The sequence below is a fragment of the Oryza glaberrima genome, chromosome 6, assembly GCF_000147395.1.
Source record: "Oryza glaberrima chromosome 6, OglaRS2, whole genome shotgun sequence".
Lineage (NCBI taxonomy): Eukaryota > Viridiplantae > Streptophyta > Magnoliopsida > Poales > Poaceae > Oryza > Oryza glaberrima.
Window position 1 is genome coordinate 17,591,290 of NC_068331.1, and position 20,560 is coordinate 17,611,849.

At 45.8% G+C, this 20,560-nt stretch overlaps 1 protein-coding gene across 1 annotated transcript; it reads right to left on the bottom strand.

Annotated features, from left to right (window-relative positions):
* Nucleotides 1–1,377: 1,377 nt before the first annotated feature.
* On the bottom strand, nt 1,378–2,190 carry LOC127776950 (probable CCR4-associated factor 1 homolog 11). The gene is made up of 2 exons (XM_052303500.1): nt 1,838–2,190; nt 1,378–1,747 (listed from the first exon to the last, which is right to left on the bottom strand). The coding sequence occupies exons 1-2, from the start codon at nt 2,188–2,190 to the stop codon at nt 1,378–1,380; spliced, it is 723 nt and encodes a 240-aa protein (XP_052159460.1).
* Nucleotides 2,191–20,560: the final 18,370 nt, after the last annotated feature.

Below are 20,560 nucleotides of genomic sequence, written 5' to 3' on the forward strand. Positions count from 1 at the left end.
TTCCAACTCACCATTATTAGTCACGATATGTTGTTTTGGATTTGATTCGCATGCACCAAACAATTTATGTTCCGAAACAAGTATTTTGCATATTCGTGTATTAGGTTGCACTCATACGTTAAGGTTATGTACCACTAATACAATTTACTCTAAATTTAAAAGTTTGAAACTTAATTTTATAGTTGTTTTGGAGGATTTTGCATCATACTCCCTCCGTTTCACAATGTAAGTCATTCTAGTATTTCCCACATTCATATTAATATTAATGAATCTAGATAGATATATATGTCTAGGTTCATTAACATGAATATGAATGTGGAAAATGCTAGAATAACTTACATTGTGAAATGGAGGGAATAACATATTTTCAGTCTTGTGTTTTAAACCACTAACACCATCAATTAACAACAAGGCGACGCTGATTTTTTTGGGTGAATAGCCATTTTAGTCCTTCAACTTTTGCTTAAAGGTCGAATTAATCCTTGATGTTTTATAATATCCAAACAAGTCCCTAAAAATTATCATGCGGCTTAATATAGTCCTCGGACCCACTTAAAATACCACATGGACATGCCACATCATTCATGCAAGTAAAGTTAACATTTAAATGTCCATTTTAACCTCTCATTTTTTATAAAAAAACAAAGGGAAAAACAAAAAGAAGCAATCATAAAACAAAGGAAAATGCCAAATTTTTTTAGTTACCCATGCTACATCTTTTTGCTAATGGCCAAAACATTTTTTTTGTTTTTTCTCAATAGTTTTTCTTTATTTCCTATGAAAACGTAAGGGTAGAATGGACAATTAAATATTGAATTTGCATGTATAGATGATGTGGCATGTACATATGGCATTTTTAGAGGGTCTAAGGACTGTATTAAATGACACAATGGACTTTAGGGGCTTGTTTGGACAACACAAAATATCAAGGACTAAATTGATCCTTAAGCGAAAGTTTAAGGATCATGTTGGTTATTCATCCCTTTTTTTTAAAAAAAATATGTGTCATAGTAATTGCATGAAAATAAGAACAATGGCATCGAGCATTCATCTCTCCCAGCCAACTAAAATCAATACAAGACTGTAATAGTTTACATCTCTTAATCCCATAAAATAAGGCATACAAATTCTCCTAAATTACCCTAAACATTTGTACTCTTTTTATTGACAAGCTTTTCCTCATTAAAAAGAATAAAAATACTTAAGTAAATTAAGGAGAGTTGGTATGGGTTCACCTTTGGGATTAAGAAATCCAAACTGGCCATGATATTATGAACCATATATATCTATTATAATCCAAAAAATACTAACTCTCCCTGCTAATCCTAAATCCTACTTCTACTACTAGGACAGCTAGCAGCATTACAAGCCGTCCGATCACGTGACCTGCAGGCCTTGGAGCAATCCCTTGTACGCGGCCACGTCGCCGCCGAACCGGTGCATGAGTTCCACAAAGGCCTCGATCGCGCGCACGGCGGCGGCACCGGCGAGCATGGGGCTCGTCAGCGGCGGAGGTATACCGAGCCTGCTCGCGATCATGTCGAGGCCGACTGGGCCACCGTGGAAGTCGGCCGCCACGCGCGCCACGTCGTACATGTCAGGCCCGAGCAGGTGCCGCGCCGCGGCGAGGAACCCGACGACGGTGGGCGGGAGCGGCGCGCCGCCGGTGATCACCTTGAGCAGGTAGGCGACGTGGTACGCGCCCGAGTAGGCGACCCAGCGCAGCCCCGGGCGCGCGACGAGGCCGCTGCGGGCGAGGCCGCGGGCGAGCGCGGCCGCCGGGAGGCCGTGGCGGCGGAGGGCGCCGAGGGCGAGGCCGCGGCCGGCGAGGTAGGACAGCGAGCGCGCCGTGTGGGCGTCGCCGGCGGCGAGGTCGAAGTCGCGCAGGTTGAACTCCCACGCGACGCGGTGGCCACGGGCGTTGTGGACGGCGAGGCCGACCTGGAGCGGCTTGAGCTCGTCGACGTTCCGCTTCAGGTCGGCATAGCGCTGCTCCGCCGTGAGGCTGGCCTGGTCCCGGCCGGCGCCGTGGACGACGCCGGGGTAGTGCACGTTGACGGCGGCGCAGATGGCGTCCGCCGCGACGTGCTGCATGAGGCCTAGCTCGTAGTTGAGATTGTTGGCCCACACGGGGCGGACCTCAACGCCGGCGACAGTGACGACTGGAGCGGCCGGTAGCATCATGGGCATCCCGCCGTAGAAATACGGTGGGTGGTGATACATTGTGATGTACCTGGTTAGACGTGAAACTACGCAAAGCACGTACGTCGTCCGAGAGGTCGATATATAGGCAAGCCAATTCAAGAGCGAGTCCGTGTCGGAGTATATGTCAAGTTAGTCCGTGTCGGAGTATATGTCAAGTTAGTCCGTGTCGGAGTATATATATGTCGCATTATTGAGTCCGTATGTAATTACATAACACAACTGCTGCACACAGTTGCAGAGCGATTCGATTAAAAGCAAGCCGGCAACAGCTAGCCAACAAGTGCACGACAGCACGCGGGCAAAGGCCCAAACTTACGGTTTGCTGATTTGGGATGTTAATCTTCCGTACGGTTCAGCAAATGTAACTACAGAACCCGCGCGCTTTGTTGTTAGCCTTGCAGACAGTTGGCAAACAAACAATTTCGTCAACTCAAATATTTGATTTAAATCAATTTTGGTTCGCACTTAGTTTCTTGCAGAAGGTTAGCACTGAAAAATTGAAGTTAATGTTGTTGGAGATTTATGTATGCTTTTAAGTATCTCATCGTCAGCTTGTTGGGGCGTCAAATGCATATATCATGGTTAATCTTAATCAGGATACTAGCTAAGGTACGAGAAATTTGTATATGTGCCATCATGAAAAACTGGTTTTGCTAAAATGCCAGCCAACCAGCTATCCCCGTCAGTTGTTCTCACAATGGCTGTCAATTAATTGTTCAACGGAGAACACTTAAAAGCAGTTTCATTTAAAAGCATAAAACTGGCTTCATTAGAATGCCAGTCTGCCAGCTATCCCATAGGTGAAGTTGTGAGGTGTTCGCTAGGAGCTCCACCAACATTTCTTCCTAGCGTTGTTGCTGGAGCCCATGGGTGTGTTCAACGGAGATGTTGCTGGAGCGTCAGGAGCTGCAGCCGGAGCCGACGGTGACGACATGACGCGTAGGGGAGCGTCGGAGGGATGAGGAAGAAGCTAAAGGGCAATATTATCCATGATGGCATTTTAGTGAACACTTCGACTATAGTATTTTATCGAAGCCCATTTATATAGATACAAATTTCTCGCTAAATACACTTATCAAGATAAATCATCAGGACATACATGTGCTCAATAGGTTGCTGATTATACAAATATAAAAAAGAATATGAAGTATGTAGGGAATTGAAAATCTCTACTACTTAAAAAATTGAAAACATTTTCATCGTCCTTCTAAAATAAAAAAAAGTGTGAAAAAAGTCCAATTGTATGTAAAAAGGGCAGAAAAAAGTCCGATTTCTATCTGATTTCATCGTTTGTACGTTATCTATCTCTAATCTAATCTAACCTAACTTTCTATATACCGATATACCTATACCTAATATATCTATATACCTAAGAAAAAAATTCGTAAGGCTTCCGGTAAAGATTTTCGTCTGGCTTGGTCCATCGCCGCATCACGCGCACCCCCTCTCCAAATCCCAAATCATTACTATCCAACACATAAACCAAATCCCAATCCAAATAGGAATCATCACAAAATCATCCAAAATTGATCACAGTACAGGAGATAATCAAATCGGATCACAAAAAAAATCACACAGGAGATGGAAGGGCGAGCGAGAGGTCGCTGCCGACCTGCCACTGCACCAGGATCTACCGCGTCACCGCCGCTCCGGGAAGTTGCCGACCATCTCTGCGTTGGGGAGATGTTAAGAGGGAGAGAGAGAAGAGCCAGATTCCGATCCACCGTGCCGTCGACCTGCTGGATATGGCGACGAGCGGAACAGCGGATGCACCCCGACGAGGAGGAAAGGGGCCGCCACCCACTGGTGGCGGAAGGGACAGCACCAGTGGGGGAGAGGGACGGAAAGTGGCGATGTTGGTGGGGAGAGGGCAGAGGGAGCAGCGTCGCTGGTGGGGAGAGGCAGTGGTGCCACCGTGGGAGACATAGCGGCGCCGCCGTGGGGAGAGGGGAGGGGAAGGGGAGTGGCGGCCTGCGGTGTGGGGGTGAGGGGGGAACTAGGGTTAGGGATTCCAGGTACGCATGGTTTTGTGGAATTTAGAACCGATCCAAGCCGTCCATCAAAATAAATGGTTCAGATCGATCCCGACTTGGGCCGGCGACATTCCCAGGCCGCCGCGTGGTTGGGCCACCTCATGGGCCGCTAGTTCGTGGGCCGGGCTAAAATCATTTTATCTCTCTCTCTCTCTCTGCTTTTTAAGTATTTTCTACTTTTAGGAATAATATTAGTACTTCCTCCATCTACTTTTAATAGTCATATTTCATCTTGGCACATAGACTAAGAATAAGTAATTCTACTTATCATCTATTTAAATATGCTAGTAGTCATTCCTCGTAAACAAGCGTTTCATTAATATTTACATTTTTCTATGTCCATGTAGCCAATCTTGTGTGGAAGAATGGAGAGTCACGCATTAAATCCGAGAAAGTCATTAAGAGGGTAGGTTGTTGGATTGAAATATGTCTATCAAAAAGAAAATTTTCAGATTTAGAAATATGCCTAACAAAAATAGATGGAGGGAGTATCATTTTAATTGTTTAAAATTGCTGAGAAATTATGAAAATTGTTTTCTTTCTTTTTTCTAGAAATTTCTTTCTTTAGGAATATATTTTCTTAAAGGCTCATATTATGAAAATATAAACCCTAGTCAGCTAATATTTTTTATAATTTTAGTTTACCCGTCGCAACGTACGGGTATTTATTCTAGTAATAGAAAAAATAAATATCAATAAAGGTCATTCACAAATAACATATGCCTCGTGACCTACGGATGAGCACGTGCCATTCCAAGTAGGCTTCCAACTCATCATTCGCAAGCACCAAATAATTTATGTACCGAAACGGGTATTTTGCTCGTTCGTGTATAAGGTTGCACTCATCCATTAAGGCTGTGTTCTTTTCCACTCTTTCCCAACTTGTTTCTCTCGTTTTTCGCACGCACGCTTTTCAAACTTCTAAACGACATATTTTTTTGCAAAAGTTTTCTATGTGAAACTGCTTTAAAAAATCATATTAATCTATTTTTCAAGTTTTTTTTAGGCTAATACTTAATTAATCTCACTATAATCGTGTGTTTTTTCCGTGTGCCTTCCGAACACAGCCTAAGATTGTGTACCACCAATACAATTTACTCTTTCAATTTAAAGTTTGAAACTTAATTTTATACTAGTTGTTTTGGAGGATTTTGCATCATAACATATTTTTCAGTCTTGTGTTTTAAACCACTAACGCCAACAATTAACGACAAGGCGAGGAGGCTGAATTTTTTTTAAAAAAAACATGTGCCATAGTAATTGCGTGAAAAATAAGAACAATGGAATCGAGCATTCATCTCTCCCAGCCAACTAAAATCAATACAAAACTGTAATAGTTTACGTCTCTTAATCCCATAAAATAAGGCATACAAATTCTCCTTAATTACCCTAAACATTTGTACTCTTTTTGTTGACAAGCTTTTCCTCATTAAAAAGAATAAAAATGCTTAAGGAAATTAAGGAGAGTTGGTATGGGTTCAATCGACTATGGGATTAAGAGATCCAATCTGGCCATGATTTCTCTTATAATCCATAATACTAACTCTCCCTACCTATCCTGATCTGGATGAGATAGGTTACGTTACGTGACCTGCAGGCCTTGGAGCAAACCCCTGTACGCGGCCACGTCGCCGGCGAACCGGTGCATGAGTTGAGATTTGTTGGCCCACACGGGGCGGACCTCGACGACGGCAACGGCCATGACTGGAGCCGGTAGCATCATGGGCATCCCGCCGTAGAAATACGGTGGGTGATACATTGTGATGCACCTGGTTAAACGTGGAACTACGCAAAGCACATACGGCGTCCGAGAGATCGATATATAGGCAATTCCAGAGCGAGTTCGTGTCGGATCAGATTCCGTGCTACTACTAGTCATCCGTTTTGGAGATCTTTGCAATCAGAGTCTCAGTCGAAACAAATACAAAGTAGAATTTGTTAGTGCATGTGTACTAGTCACCAACCCATGTAATGCACCCACATATAAATATTTAAAATTTTATTTGGATGTTAATTACATCGGTAGCCTTAGAATTATAGCGACTTTGATTAAAAAGACTTAACTCAATAAAACATACCAATTATTATTTTCGAAATTCAGAATTTAATTAATAAAAAAATTTTGATAGTCACGATGGTACAACTTTATATTTTTAATTCAGAATTTTAGAATTATTAAAAAAATTAAAAAATAAAGATAAATAGTCAATAATATCTTTTAAAGCATGTTATTTGGAGAAAAACTAAAATTAATAATGTTTTTAGCACCGGGTTTTAGTTAATATGATAAACCTCAATATTACAATTTCATCTAATCAATTGCCAGATCTTACAAATAATTTGATAGGAGTTTCCCGATCAACATAGGTGTAAGAAGATGGATATATAGTTAGATTATGAAAATTCGTTTTATGTGCGAACATTTTCATGACTTATGAGAGGAGGGCCCTTTCTCCGGAGCATACCAATAGTTGATTTGCATTCATGACGTCGCTTGCCGTGTGGTTCTGTGGGTCAAAATAGATGGGCTATGTTTAGATAATAGGAAATGAAGGATGAGATTAGGATTGGAAAATGAATCAAGGGCTAGGATGAAATAAGGTAAAGAAAATGAATGGCTAGGATTCAAATTACTCCTTCATAGATAGGAAATCATTTCCCTTTCCCAATATCCAAACGGTGCCATGAGGTAAAAAAGATGAACATGTGTAGAGATAGGGTTATGAGTTTGTATTTGACCCCACTTTTATTTTTTTCAGATACTAAAAATGGTTATATATTTGGCCTCTACCAATAGGCACATGACCAATACGTACACGTTGGGTAAAGAAAAAGAGAAACAAAGGCCCTATTCAACTATTTATCCACTATATAACCCATACACAAATCAAACTGCTTTAACCGTTGTAACGCACGGTTATTTTTTTCAAGTAAGATAAATGAGTATACGTCGTGTAACGGTCTGAATGTATTAAAAAACTGATGAAGTATTTGATAAAGTATCCCAAACAATGTGTTTGCTACATATAATTAACAGACCTCAGTTTTGGGGAGACATCATCCTAGTCCCTCGTAAAGCCACACGAATAGTAGTACACGTTAATCCGTCTAACTTACTAGTACTATACAACCAATGAAACGTAGAAGAACTAATAACGACGATAATCGCTTGCTCTTGAGCAGATTTTTTCCTCAGGCAACGCTGACCGCCCAATTATTTTTTAACGTAGATGTGGCTGTCTGATCTACACACGAAGAGCTCACTGAGATCATCGGGCGTGAAACCCACATAGCTGGAGGCATTGCCTCTCGACGTTGCTCTCGCCGACCCTCTCCCTCAGCACCTCGAAAGCTCCCAGGGCCAGCGCGTCGCCGGCGCCGGCGACCACACCATACACCTTGTCGAAACAAGATTTTGGCAATACTAGAAGAGTGGCTATCAAGCTGGAAAAGTGGATGGGTTAAGAGACAAGGAATTTTATACAGGTTCAGGCCTTCTTAATAAAAAGTAATACCCTACTCTTGTCCGGGGATTAATCCGCCGAGTGTATTATTAATTGTATGATCTGGGAAAAAATCGTGTCCCAAGAGACACCGGGACCCCTCCTTATATAAGGGAAGGGGTCCGTATTACAAAGTACAGCCCATATCCCTAACGGAATAGGTAGTTACAGATATGATACAATCGTAACCGACTAGGATCCCGGGTATTTCCTTGACATACAAGTTTGAAATTTAACCCGAGTCCCTTTAAAGATATTCTATCTATGCATGGCACCCCATACCCAGTCGGATATACATGCCGTGTAGGTATGGGGTATCCATAATCTCCACAGTAGCCCCTGAGACCTTTACAGTCGATGAAATAGTCTTCTCTTGTAATTCAAAACGATAATCCGAGTGCTTCAACTCCCTCTGCCTTGGTCTTCCGAGTACTAAAATCAAAGACTGTAAAGGGCTGAAAATAGAAAAAATCAGGTGCATCGACTAGATGCACCTAATTAGGTGTAGCCCCCAACTATGTGATTAGTTAAATAAAAACTAAACACATAGTCAAAGTGCATCTGAACATCCATGCGAGTGGTTTTACAACCGAATCATCTAAGGGATCATAAAGCTAAGCATATACGGTGTTTAATAAAATATCAGCCGACTGCATTAGCCATAACACACAAAAAAGGAGATATAGAAGTGACCCAAGTGAGAAACACTCTAAAGGTTTATAGATCAACACATATGACAAAAATCCAAGTAAAAACTCTCAAAAAGATCCATCAAATGTGGTATAAAGCATGATAAACGACGAGTCTATATAGCCTGAGCTATGACTCACGCCATTACCAAAGTAAGCATATAACATGCCGAGAAAATGACTATTCAAAATCAGTCATCTCAATGAGACCCGAACAGCTTTGTAGCCTAAAAAGGCTTACAAAATTAGTATAACACTTTTCTGTTGGGCACCTTTTTATAACACAGAATTATCTAACTGCGTCAAAAAGGATTTCAACAGCATTGGGCTATTCTGTCGTGAGCAAGTGTTGCCAAAGCAAAAACAAATGTCTAAGTCCTCAAGGATCATAACTAGCCACGCTGATAACAAAATTGGGCTGAAAGTACTATTTAGGCCCAGGCCCATTAGCACTCCCGATACCCTAGCGAAATAAACGCTGAAGACAGGGCGTCGTTTCGTCTTCCCCGCGGAAACCCTCGCCACTTTCCCCATTCTCTGCTACAGTGCGAAACCACACCGGTGAGAGCTAGGGTTCACAAATCCACTCCAATCCATCTCTCTAGAGCTTCACAGCTTCCGCAAAAGTCTTCCGCGCAACCACCGCATCAATCTCCCATCCATTCCTAGCCACTTCCAAATCAAATCGCATCATCCAATTCGCATCCATGGCATAGGAGAGAGAAAGCTTCAAAAGCCAGTGGGCGCCCTCCGACGTTACGGAGGAAAACTTGAAGGAGATGGTGGCGCATGGTGTTCTTCCGGCGAAGGAGATCATCGGGTGGCGTCCGGTATGCGGCGAAACATTTCCGACCCCTGACACACACGAGGTTGTGGTATTTTCTCATTTCTTTTATGGTGGGTTCTCTCTTCCAACCTCAAGATTCTTCCGGGGGATTCTGGAGTTTTATGGGATCAGTTTGCATCACCTAAACCCCAATTCCATAGTCCATATTGCCAACTTCATCCATGCTTGTGAAGCTTTCCTGGGTATCAGACCGCATTTTGCCCTATTCCGCCGCATCTTCTTCCTCAAGCCCCAGCCGAACAAGAGCAAACCGTGCATTGTCGGGGGAGCCGGTTTTCAACTAAGGGAAACCTTGAGCCAGAAATACTTCTCCATGTCCTTCAAAACCTCGAACAAGGGCTGGCATGCGAATTGGTTTTATGTGCAGAATCCTGAACCATCGCTTCCCGAGTACTCCTGTCTTCCTTTAGTATATCAAGACAACCTGGAACTCGCTTCCAATTGGAGATGAGGCTGCCCAAGCACTTTCTCTGATGGATCACATGCTGAAGCTAAAAGAGCAGGGTTTGCAAGGGGAACAAATCACCCGACATTTTATTAAGAGCCGGCTGGCACCGATTAAAGAGAGATCTCGCACAGCCTTCGAATTTGACGGCAAGCATGATCCTAAACGTGAAGACCCAGAATCTCTTGAGTTTAAAATCATGAATGAGAGAATGTACAAAATCTTTTCAAACGCTATTGTGGTCAGCTATTCGCACTTGTTGCTAGTGGTGCCATATAATGCTTTCAACCCTCCTCCACCGGTATGTATCAAACATCTCAGCCTCTCTTAAAAGCATGCTTTTATCTTCTGCAAGGTTGATTGAAAACTCGGAATATCATACGCAGGAATTTGCCTTGATGAAGTCTGATCCTCCGATCGCTCAACGCCACTCGCCCCGTCGGTAGGCTGGTCAGGCTAGTGGAGGGCCAAAAATCCGGTCCGATGCTCAACCAAACACCTCGAAGCCGACTAACTAGTTAGACTCTCGTAAGAGGAAATTGGTTCTTAGTGACGATGAGAGTGACGATGCTGAAAAGGTTGGCAACAAAGGGGTGACTGGAAAACAGCCAAGACAAGCTAACCCGAAGAAGAAAACATCCAATAGTCCCATACCAAAAATCAGGAAGTCATCTAGGTACAAGTCATTTAGCAATTTCCCCTGTATCGCTGGTCACTCACTATTGAAGTAGTGTTGATAGCATATCTCAAATTTACAGGAAGCCATCTGACATTGATCCCTCTGGAAAAGATCCTGAACCGACTGGCGCGGAGACTGGCACTACAACAGAAACCGGGCCGACTGCCAAAGATCGCCCGAGTAGTAATCAACAAGCAAACGACAATGTAGAGGCCAGCAACGAGCCTCCGACTGGAAACCAGTCGGCCGAAGCTAAAGTTGGCACTGATCAGGAGCCCCCGATTGGAGACCAGTCGGGTACAGGACAAAATGAAGACATCCCAGAAGTAGAGGCTCAAGCAAGCAGCCCTCCCTAAAAAGATACCAACACCGACCCGAAGTCCAGTTCTCCTGGTAAGGTGCAAGGGCCTGCTTGTCGGTGATATGGGCCCGGGGGTATCATGTTTAGTCGGAGGAGGCTGCCCCCCAATGCCGCGTGGCCCTCCCCCAAGGGGAGTCAGGCCCGAGGTGGGGTGGCGGCCACTCTTTCCCAAAGACTAGTCGGAGGAGGCTGCCCACCAATGCCTCGTGGCCCTCCCCGAGGGGGGATCAGGCCCGAGGTCGGGCGGCGGCCGCCCCCTCCCGTGACTAGGGGTCGGGCTCCCCCGACCCCCTCTCTAGGTCACCACGTACGGTGGGTTAGGTGTCCGTCTACAGGTGCCCACCTACCCGCATTTATGGCGACCCGAGTGGTCGCGCCACGCCGCATTTAATGTGGCGTGCAGTGTACTCAACCGGTCTGTGACCGGTCGAATCACCGATAGGACTGGATAGTGCGCCTGTGCGCTACTCGTGTGTCAGGCAGCGTGCAGCCTGACATGTCCCATCAAATAATGATGGTGAGAGGTTCTCATCCTCTTATCCTAGCCGGAGTCGGTCCTCCCGCCCTGCTCAAAGCTAGGCTCCCGTTTCCCGGTGTAATAGGAGCCTAGAAGTCTTCACCCATTAAAAGCAGCTGACATGGGCGCCCCTCGTGTCAGGCGGCAAGATTTGACAGGCCCCATCATCAAGATGACGTGCGCTTGCTTCCCAAGTCAAGAGACAAGACAGGCATTTAATGCAAAAACACTTCTCCACCGGAGCTAGGTTTTTGGGCCCATGTGGTAACCCCGTGAGGTATAAAAGGAGGTCCAGGCCTAGTAGAAGGGAGTAGGGATCTGGGACGATCCATTTTGACACTCTAGAGCAGTCTCTAGCCCCGGATGATCAACACCACATTTTACTTCAACAAGGGGATCTTGTAATCCTTCACTCAAGGAGCATAGCACAGGAGTAGGGTATTACGCTTCTTAGCGGCCCGAACCTGTATAAATCCCTTGTGTCTCTTTTGCCTCGAAAAAACCTCGGATCTCACCCGCTGCCCCCAGCCGAACTCACGAAAGGGGGGTCTCACGATCTCCCACTAGAGAGGGTCTCCCCTCGACACTGCTCGTCCTCGACCAGAAGTCATAACAGGTAAACAACTCTTCTATATCCGTTTTGATCCAACAAACTTTCTTCAATTGCTTTATCATCGTCCATGAATATATAAGGCCCAATGGTTGGTGACGAAGAAGAAGTCCTTCGGATACGATCAGCTGAAGATTCTTGTCTACCCATCTTGGTCAAATGGTGGGATGATGAAATGCGGTCACTAGGAATTGTGATAAATAAACAGAAGGAGGACGAGGAAGTTTCTTTGCTGATGAAGACACTCAATCAAGCCACTCATCTTGTAAATGTATGTCTCTTTATACATAGCCTTAATCATCCTGTTGACCACTTTACTGAATAGAGATGAACTTGTAATGCAGAGAATCCATCTTAGAAATGAGGCAAAAACTGCAACCCTTGAGAAACTAGTCCCTCACCTTGGAACCCTGGAAACAACCAGAGCCCAACTACGTGAAGCCAAGGAGCTTGCCAGAAAAACTGAGCATGATCTTAGGGACCGAATCGCCGAGCTCCAAGATTCCAACTTTGAGCTAAGCGGTTCATCCAAAGGTAATTCTTATTCTTGTCTGACTTACTCAAAGCCACTATCCATATGCCATTAACCAATGGAGAATAATACAGTGCAAGCTGCCAAGATATCCGAGCTAGAAAAGCGAATCAAGGCTCTAGAAAAAGACAAGAGTGAATTGACCAAACAAAGGGACTCGGCTCTAAAAGACGTCGAAGGTACTTGTAGGTGAAATTTCAAAACCATTCTTGTCTTCATGCCCAGTCATTGATGTGAACCATTTGTGCAGATCGCAAAATCAAATCTCAGGCTCAATTCGACGTCTTGGTCAACAAAATCAAGAAGCTTGAAGGAGCTAGGGATGAAATCACCAATGCCGCTACACCACTCATCCAAGCCATGTTTTTCAATAACAATGGTCCAAGTTCAATTGATGCTGTTGAAATCTTCGACAAGCTGAGAACTGCTCCGGATACATATTTTAAGAACATCAAAGAAGCTGGAAGTATGGGGGCGAGTCTAGCATTGGCAATGACCAAGTCCTTGTACCCGAAGATTGATATTGATGATGTTGACGGCTTTGCAGACGAGACAAGTGAAGAAGCCGCCCTTGGCCTCATCAATGATGCACAAAAAGTTGCTGACAAGATAGACGCTGATGTAGTTGAGAGGTTCCAGGACAACAATCTCAAGCCGGCTGGGTCTGATAACTCTGATGATGAAAAAACTGAAACTGATTGACATTGTATTCTGATGATGATGGAGGCACAATTTGTACAATACTGATGCATTTATGCTGTGCTTGATGATTTAAACTCAGCTCCTGATTTCTTAAAAGTTTTTGTCAAACCTTATTGAGCCTAAAACCCGCAAAAGTTCTTAAAAACTTTCAGTTCAAAAAATCGAACAGAGCAATGATAAATCAGTAAGCAAATTGAATTGATAAGAATCACACTCCATTATTATTATAGTAGCCCCCGACTGATAACTCAAGGAGTAACTTGATGTTAGCAGTCAAAGAGGAAGGTACAAAAGTAATGCCTAAGCATAAAAACGACGAAGGTGCTCAATATTCCAAGAGTTGTTAACATGAGTACCGTCTTCACGCTTGAGTCGGTAAGAACCTGGCCGAGTAATTTCAAAAATTATGAACGGTCCTTCCCATAAGGGAGATAACTTGTGCCGATCTCGTGTAGTTTGGATTTTCCTCAAAACCAGGTCTCCGACTAAGAAAGCTCGCGATCGAATATTGCGGTTGTGATAACGTCGCATCCCTTGTAAATACCGAGCCGACTGGATTAAGACTGCTTCACGGGCTTCCTCCAGTCGGTTGAGATCATCCACTCGGTCTTCTCCGTAGTGCTCCTCCTTGAAGTTGCGAAATCACAAAGATTCAAATTCCACCTTGCTTGGCAGCATTGCTTCCGCACCATAGACCAGGAAAAACGGTGACTGGCCCGTAGCCCGACTGGGTGTAGTGCGCAGGGATCAAAGTACAGACGGCAGCTGATCTACCCATTTGCCAGCATAGGGATGCAATCGGTCGAAAACTCGTGCTTTTATTCCTTGAAGTACCATACCATTGGCGCATTTGACTTGTCCATTGCTCATGGGATGCGCTACGGAGGCATAACAAATTTTGATGCCAAAGTCTTCACAGAAATCTTTAAATACTCCGCCAGTGAACTGAGTGCCATTATCAGTGATGATCCGATTGGGTACTCCAAACTTGTGCACAATGTTGATGAAAAAATCTCTAACCTTGTCTGCTGTAACTGTGACGATTGGTTTGGCTTCGATCCACTTGGAGAATTTGTCAACAGCTACAAAGAGATGAGTATAACCACCGGTAGCCTATTTGAATGGGCTAACCATGTCGATCCCCCAAACCGCGAACGGCCAGGATAACGGGATGGTTTGCAACTCCTGAGCTGGTAGATGAATCTGTCAGGCAAAAAACTGACAACCCTTACATGTTCGCACAATTTTGTCAGCATCGGATACAGCAGTAGGCCAGAAAAAACCCTGCCGATAGGCCTTGCCAACAATGGTTCGTGCGGCAGCGTGAATGCCACAGATGCCTGAGTGTATATCTCTTAGCAATTGCCTTCCTTCTTCCAAAGACACACAACGTTGCAGAATCCCTGATGGACTTTTCTTGTACAGCTCGGTCTCATGTATGACGTAAAGTTTGCTGCGCCTAGAGATCCGCTCGGCTTCGTCTTTATCTTGAGGGAGTTCTTGCTTGGTCAAAAATTTGATGAGGGGCTCTCTCCAGTCGGCTTCGATCATGCTTACTTCTTGAGTGTCTGTAGCCTCGGCTGTTTCTTTCCTTGGTATGGTTGGTTCATAAAGATGTTCAACAAACACATCGGAAGGAGCTGCTTCTTGTTTTGAACCGAAATTGGCCAGTCTGTCGGCTGCCTCATTGTTATGTCGAAGAACATGGGTTAGCTCAAGGCCATCGAACTTATCTTCTAGCTTGCATACCTCCTGCCGATAAGCAGTGATATTATCATCAAGGCAGGACCACTCTTTCATGACCTGATTAACAACCAACTGAGAATCTCCACGAACTATCAGACGCCAAATTCCCAAAGATATCGCAATCCTTAATCCATGAAGGAGCGCCTCATATTCCGCCACGTTATGGGACGCAGGAAAATGTATCCACAATACGTAGCTCAGCCTTTCTCCAGTCGGGAAAATTAGGACAACTCCGGCTTCGGTGCCTGAGAGCCTCTTTGACCCATCAAAATGCATAGTCCAATACTCCATCTTCTCTACAAGCGTGTCTTCTTGGCACTCAGTCCACTCGGCGACGAAGTCTGCTAAAGCTTGGGACTTGATCGAAGTTCGTGGCTTGAAGGATAGATCCAAAGACATCAATTCTAAGGCCCACTTTGCAATTCGCCCATTTGCCTCGCGGTTATGAAGCATGTCCCCGAGTGGAAACGATGTGACCACCGTGACCGAGTGACCTTGAAAATAGTGAGATAATTTCCTAACGGTAATTAAAACACCACATAACAGCTTTTGCACCTGAGGATATCTCGTCTTGGAGTCGGCCAAAACCTCGCTGACGAAATAGATTGGTCGTTGGACTTTTTGAACATGGCCATCTTCTTCACGCTCGACAACTAGGACCGTGCTCACAACCTGAGATGTTGCCGACACGTATAACAACAGCGGTTCTTGCGGATATGGTGAAGCTAAGACCGGTGGAGTGGTGAGAAGTTTCTTGAAGTCTTCAAAGGCTTTTTGTGCTTCAGGTCCCCACTGGAAATTGTCGGTTTTCTTTAGCAACTTGAAAAAGGGCATCCCCGCTCGCCGAGTCGTGAGACGAACCGGCTGAGCACCACCATGCATCTAGTTAACTTTTGAACATCTTTTTGGGAGCTCGGCGGTTTCATGTTGAGGATGGCGTTAATTTTCTCCGGGTTGGCTTGTATGCCCTTATGGGATACCATAAAGCCAAGCAACTTCCCTGATGGTACTCCGAAGATGCACTTTTCAGGGTTTAATTTCATCCTGAAGGCGCGGATGCTCGCAAAGGTTTCTTCTAGATCCGCAATCAAATCATCCTTCTGCTTGGTCTTGACAACTACATCATCAACATAAGCTTCAACGTTGTGACCAATCTGAGTTGAAAAGCATCTCTGGATCATGCGTTGATAAGTTGCTCCTGCGTTCTTTAGTCCGAAAGGCATGGTGATGTAGCAGTAGGCCCCAAAGGGCGTGATGAATGAAGTCTTCAAGCAGTCGGACTCCTTTAAACGGATCTGATGATATCCTGAGTAGCAATCCAAAAAGCTGAGTAGCTCGCAGCCGGCCGTTGAGTCAACTACCTGGTCAATGCGAGGTAACCCGAAGGGATCTTTGGGACAAGATTTGTTGAGATCGGTGTAATCAACACACATACACCATTGTACCGTCTTCTTCCGAACCAGGACCGGATTTGCCAGCCAGTCGGGATGTAAGACTTCTTTGATGAAGCCTGCTGCTAACAGCTTGGTCAATTCCTCCTTGATCACATCCTTCCTATCCTGTGCGAAACGGCGGAGTCGTTGTTTAATGGGTTTAGTGTCTTCCTTAACATGTAAAGAGTGCTCAATCACCTCTCTAGGAATACCAGGCATATCAGATGGTTTCCACGCAAAGATATCTTTATTATTTTGAAGAAAGGTGATGAGCGTGCTTTCCTATTTACAATCTAACTCAGCACCTATTACAGCAGTCTTAGTGGGATCGGAGGGATCTAGAGGAATTTTCTTGGTCTTGGCATCGCCTTCTCCGCTTTTTGGCATCTTGGTTGCAGGCACTTCTCCTTCGGTTGCTATGGATGCAGCCAGTCGGATTTCCTCTCGAGCGAGCGTAATCTCGCGGGTCTGGGCCATCTCGCAGCTTTCCTTGTCGCAGGTGACGGCTTGCTTGATGTCGCTCCGCAGGGATATGACTCCCCGAGGTCCTGGCATCTTCATCATCATGTAGGTATAGTGCGGGACGGCCATAAACTTGGCTAACGTCGGGCGTCCGAGTATAGCATGATACGCTGTCTGGAAATCAGCAACTTCACAGCAAATGTTCTCTGTGTAAAAGTTCTCCCGAGTGCTGAAAGTAACCGACAAAGTGATCTGGCCGAGTGGGGTAGAAGATAGCCCTAGGATGACTCCATGGAAGGGCGCATTACTCGGCTTCAATTCTGTGCGAGGAATATGCATGTCGTCCAGAGTCTTGGCAAAAAGGATATTGAGTGCACTGCCACTAGGGATGAAAACGGAGCGGATACGGATGGATAATGCTCATACCATATTCGTTTTCATATTTTTTACCGGATACGAAAACGAATACGAATAGCTCGAATACGGAAACAAATACGGATTATCTCGAATACGAATAAGAATCGAATATGATCGGACACGAATACGGAAACAATTTTTTCTCGGAACACGAAAACCAACTCAACTTCTAATAGAAATAAATATCAACATATATAATTAGCTCATTTTATATAAAATGAGGTATAATTTATAAATATTTTTTAAAATTTAAATAATATTAATAGTATGGACTAGTGTTAAGAGATAAACTACTATTAAAATCTATAAAGGTATATTGAAGGTTATAGAGTTAGAAAGAAATGGGGTATGTCTCATGGGTCCTGCGGATATCCGAATAGCACTGTTCACCGGATATCCGAATTATTATCCGTATCCGACGGAAACCCTGATACCATATTCGTATTCGTATCCGGGAGAAAATATCCGTATTCGTATCCGTATCCGAAATATCCGAGAATTATCCGATCCGAAAGGTATCCGTATCCATTTTTATCCGGAGCGAACGGAAACTATCCGCTCCATTTTCATCCCTAACTGCCACCATCGATGAGGGATCGTCGGAGCTTAACGTTGCGAACCACTGGGTCTAGTACTAGGGGGTACTGCCCCGGGTGGACCACTCGGTCAGGATGATCTGAGCGGTCAAACTTGATAGCTATCTCTGACCACTGAAGATATTGGGGCATATCGGGCTGAACAGCATTGATCTCCCGCTCGGCCAGCTTTTGCTTTCACTTAGATTCATAAGCCAGGGGTCCGCCAAAGATATGGTTGAGTTCCTTGCGAGGGTCTTGGAAACCAGTCGGGGCATCATCTTCATCATCCTTCTTCTTTGACATGCTCTGATCTCCGTCAGTTGGCTTGCATGCGTTCTTGGCGTATTGCTCTACGAACTATTTGTACACGAAGCAATTTTTGGCTGCGTGATTTGAATTCGGATGATGCGGGCATTGGGAGTTCATGATCTTGTCGAAAGTGTTGACACGCGAGCACTGTCGGGAGGACGGTGTAGTAGTTGCCACAAGCTCCTCGGGCTTACGCTTGCGATCCTTGTGATTGGTACTTCCACTCCCCCCTATGGTCGGCGTATCTTTCTTTGGCTTCCAGGTGGTGCCCGACTGCTTGGATGCGGTGACGGCGTCTTCGGCTTATGCGTACTCATTGGCTTTTTCAAATATCTGCTTGACTGTCCTGGGAGGTTTGCGGCCAAACTTGCCGATTAAGAGTTCATGGCGAATGCCCTTGGTGAAGGCGGCGATGGTGACGTCATCGGTGATATCGAAGATCTTGTTACGTTGCTCGGAAAAACGTCGGATGTAATCTCGGAGGGATTCCCCAGATTTCTGGACAACGTTATAAAGATCAAACTGAGTACCATGGTGTTCAAAAGTGCCTTGGAAGTTGGCGATGAAGTGGTCGTGAAGCTCCGCCCAGGATCGAATTGTGCCATGGGGTAGCCCGTGAAGCCAGGACCGGGCAGAGTCTGCTAGGGCCACGGGCAGATAATTTGCCATGGCTTTGCTGTCTCCTCCTGCTGCACGGATCACGAGACTGTAGACGGTGAGCCAAGACTCGGGATTTGTCGTGCCATCATACTTCTCGATTCCAGACGATTTGAAGCCGGCCGGCCAATCCACTCGACGCAGGTCATTTGTGAAAGTAGCAACTCCATCCACATCGTCATCGTAATGATCCGGAGAATGGTGGGGGATGTAGCCTCTCGCCGCGCGGCACTGGTTGATAGTTTCGCGAAGATCGACGGGATGCCTGCGACGAGGGGAGCGAGGCTGTTCGGCTCGACACTCCCTGTGTCGGTCAGGAGGCGAGTGGACAGATCGTTCGCCGTGATCCCTGCTCCTGCGGCTAGATCCCACGCCGATGACACTGAGGCTTGGTTGGTGATAGTCTTGAGATCGAAGAGGCAGGACTCGGCTACCAGTCGGCGTGCGGACGCTTGCGGAGTTCACCGGGACCGAAGCGGCGATCATGATCTTGGTCTGGTTTAAGATGTTGACGGCGTGATTAGCCTGAATGAGTGCGTCTTCCTTAAGGAGGGTGTCGAGAAGGGTAATCGCTGCAACCGCATTCTGCTGGGGGGTGCAAAAAACCGCCGTCCCCTCCACGTCTTGTTGCCCGATAAGTTCTCGTGCTCGTCGCCCGACCTCTAAACGCGCTGTCGCCGGTCCTCAGCCCCCTTTGCAGCCCGTTCGCGCTCCTGCTGCTCACGCTGCAGCCGTTCTTGCTCTTGTGCTTGACGCTCCTCCTCCAGTCGGCGACGTTCGGCTTCTTGTCGTATGCGCTGTTCTTCTGCTTCTCGGGCTTGACGCTGTTCTTCCGTCTCGTTGTCGGCCATGAAAACACCGAAGTAGAGAGGCGTGTAGTTGTCTTCGTAGCCTTCGTCGAAGTCGTCGAGGTTGCGGTAGTCATAGTGGTAGCCGAAGTCGTCGTACTCTACGATCTCCGTCGGTCGAGAGTCGACACCGGGGGAGCTGAGGTAGCCATCCAATTGTTCCGTCGAAACCGTCCCGAGAGGTTGGAGTATGACGTCGACTTCCCTGGAGCTAGACTGGATCAGGGCCGAGGCCGGATCCCGCCTAGGCCTACGGGGAGAGGACGCCCTTGTGGTGAATACGGCAGCCAAATCGTCGAGGAGTTTCATCAGGATTGGGGGATAGGCCCCGTCGTCTTGATTGGGTTGTGTTAGAGTTGATGGGATCTCGCCCGAGTGGTTTGAAGCCGACTCGGTTGAGATGATCCTGGAGTAGATCTCGGCCGAGTTCGGGATACCGAATGGGGCGGAGACCTGACCCCTCCCCGACTGGTTCGAATCCGAGTCGAGGAGAGAAATCTTGCCAAAGTCATTGGTGATGAAGTCGAGGCTGCCGAACCGGAACGCCTGCCCGGGAGGGAAGACGAAGTCGTCGATGCCGGAGACGAAACCCATCACACTAGTCGGCGAAGAACTTGACGCTACCCCTACCTGGCGCGCTAACTGTCGAAACAAGATTTCGGCAATACTAAAAGGGGTGGCTATCAAGCTGGAAAAGTGGATGGGTTGAGAGACAAGAAATTTTATACAGGTTCAGGCCTTCTTAATAAGAATTAATAACCTACTCCTGTCCGGGGATTAAGGGATTAATCCGTCGAGTATATTATTGATCGTATGATCTAGGAATCGTGTACCAAGATGCACCCGGACCCCTCCTGATATAAGGGAAGGGGTCCGTATTACAAAGTACAGCCCATATGCCTAACGGAATAGGTAGTTACAGATATGATACAATCGTAACCGACTAGGATCCCGGGTATTTCCTTGCGGAGCAGATGTTTGAAATTT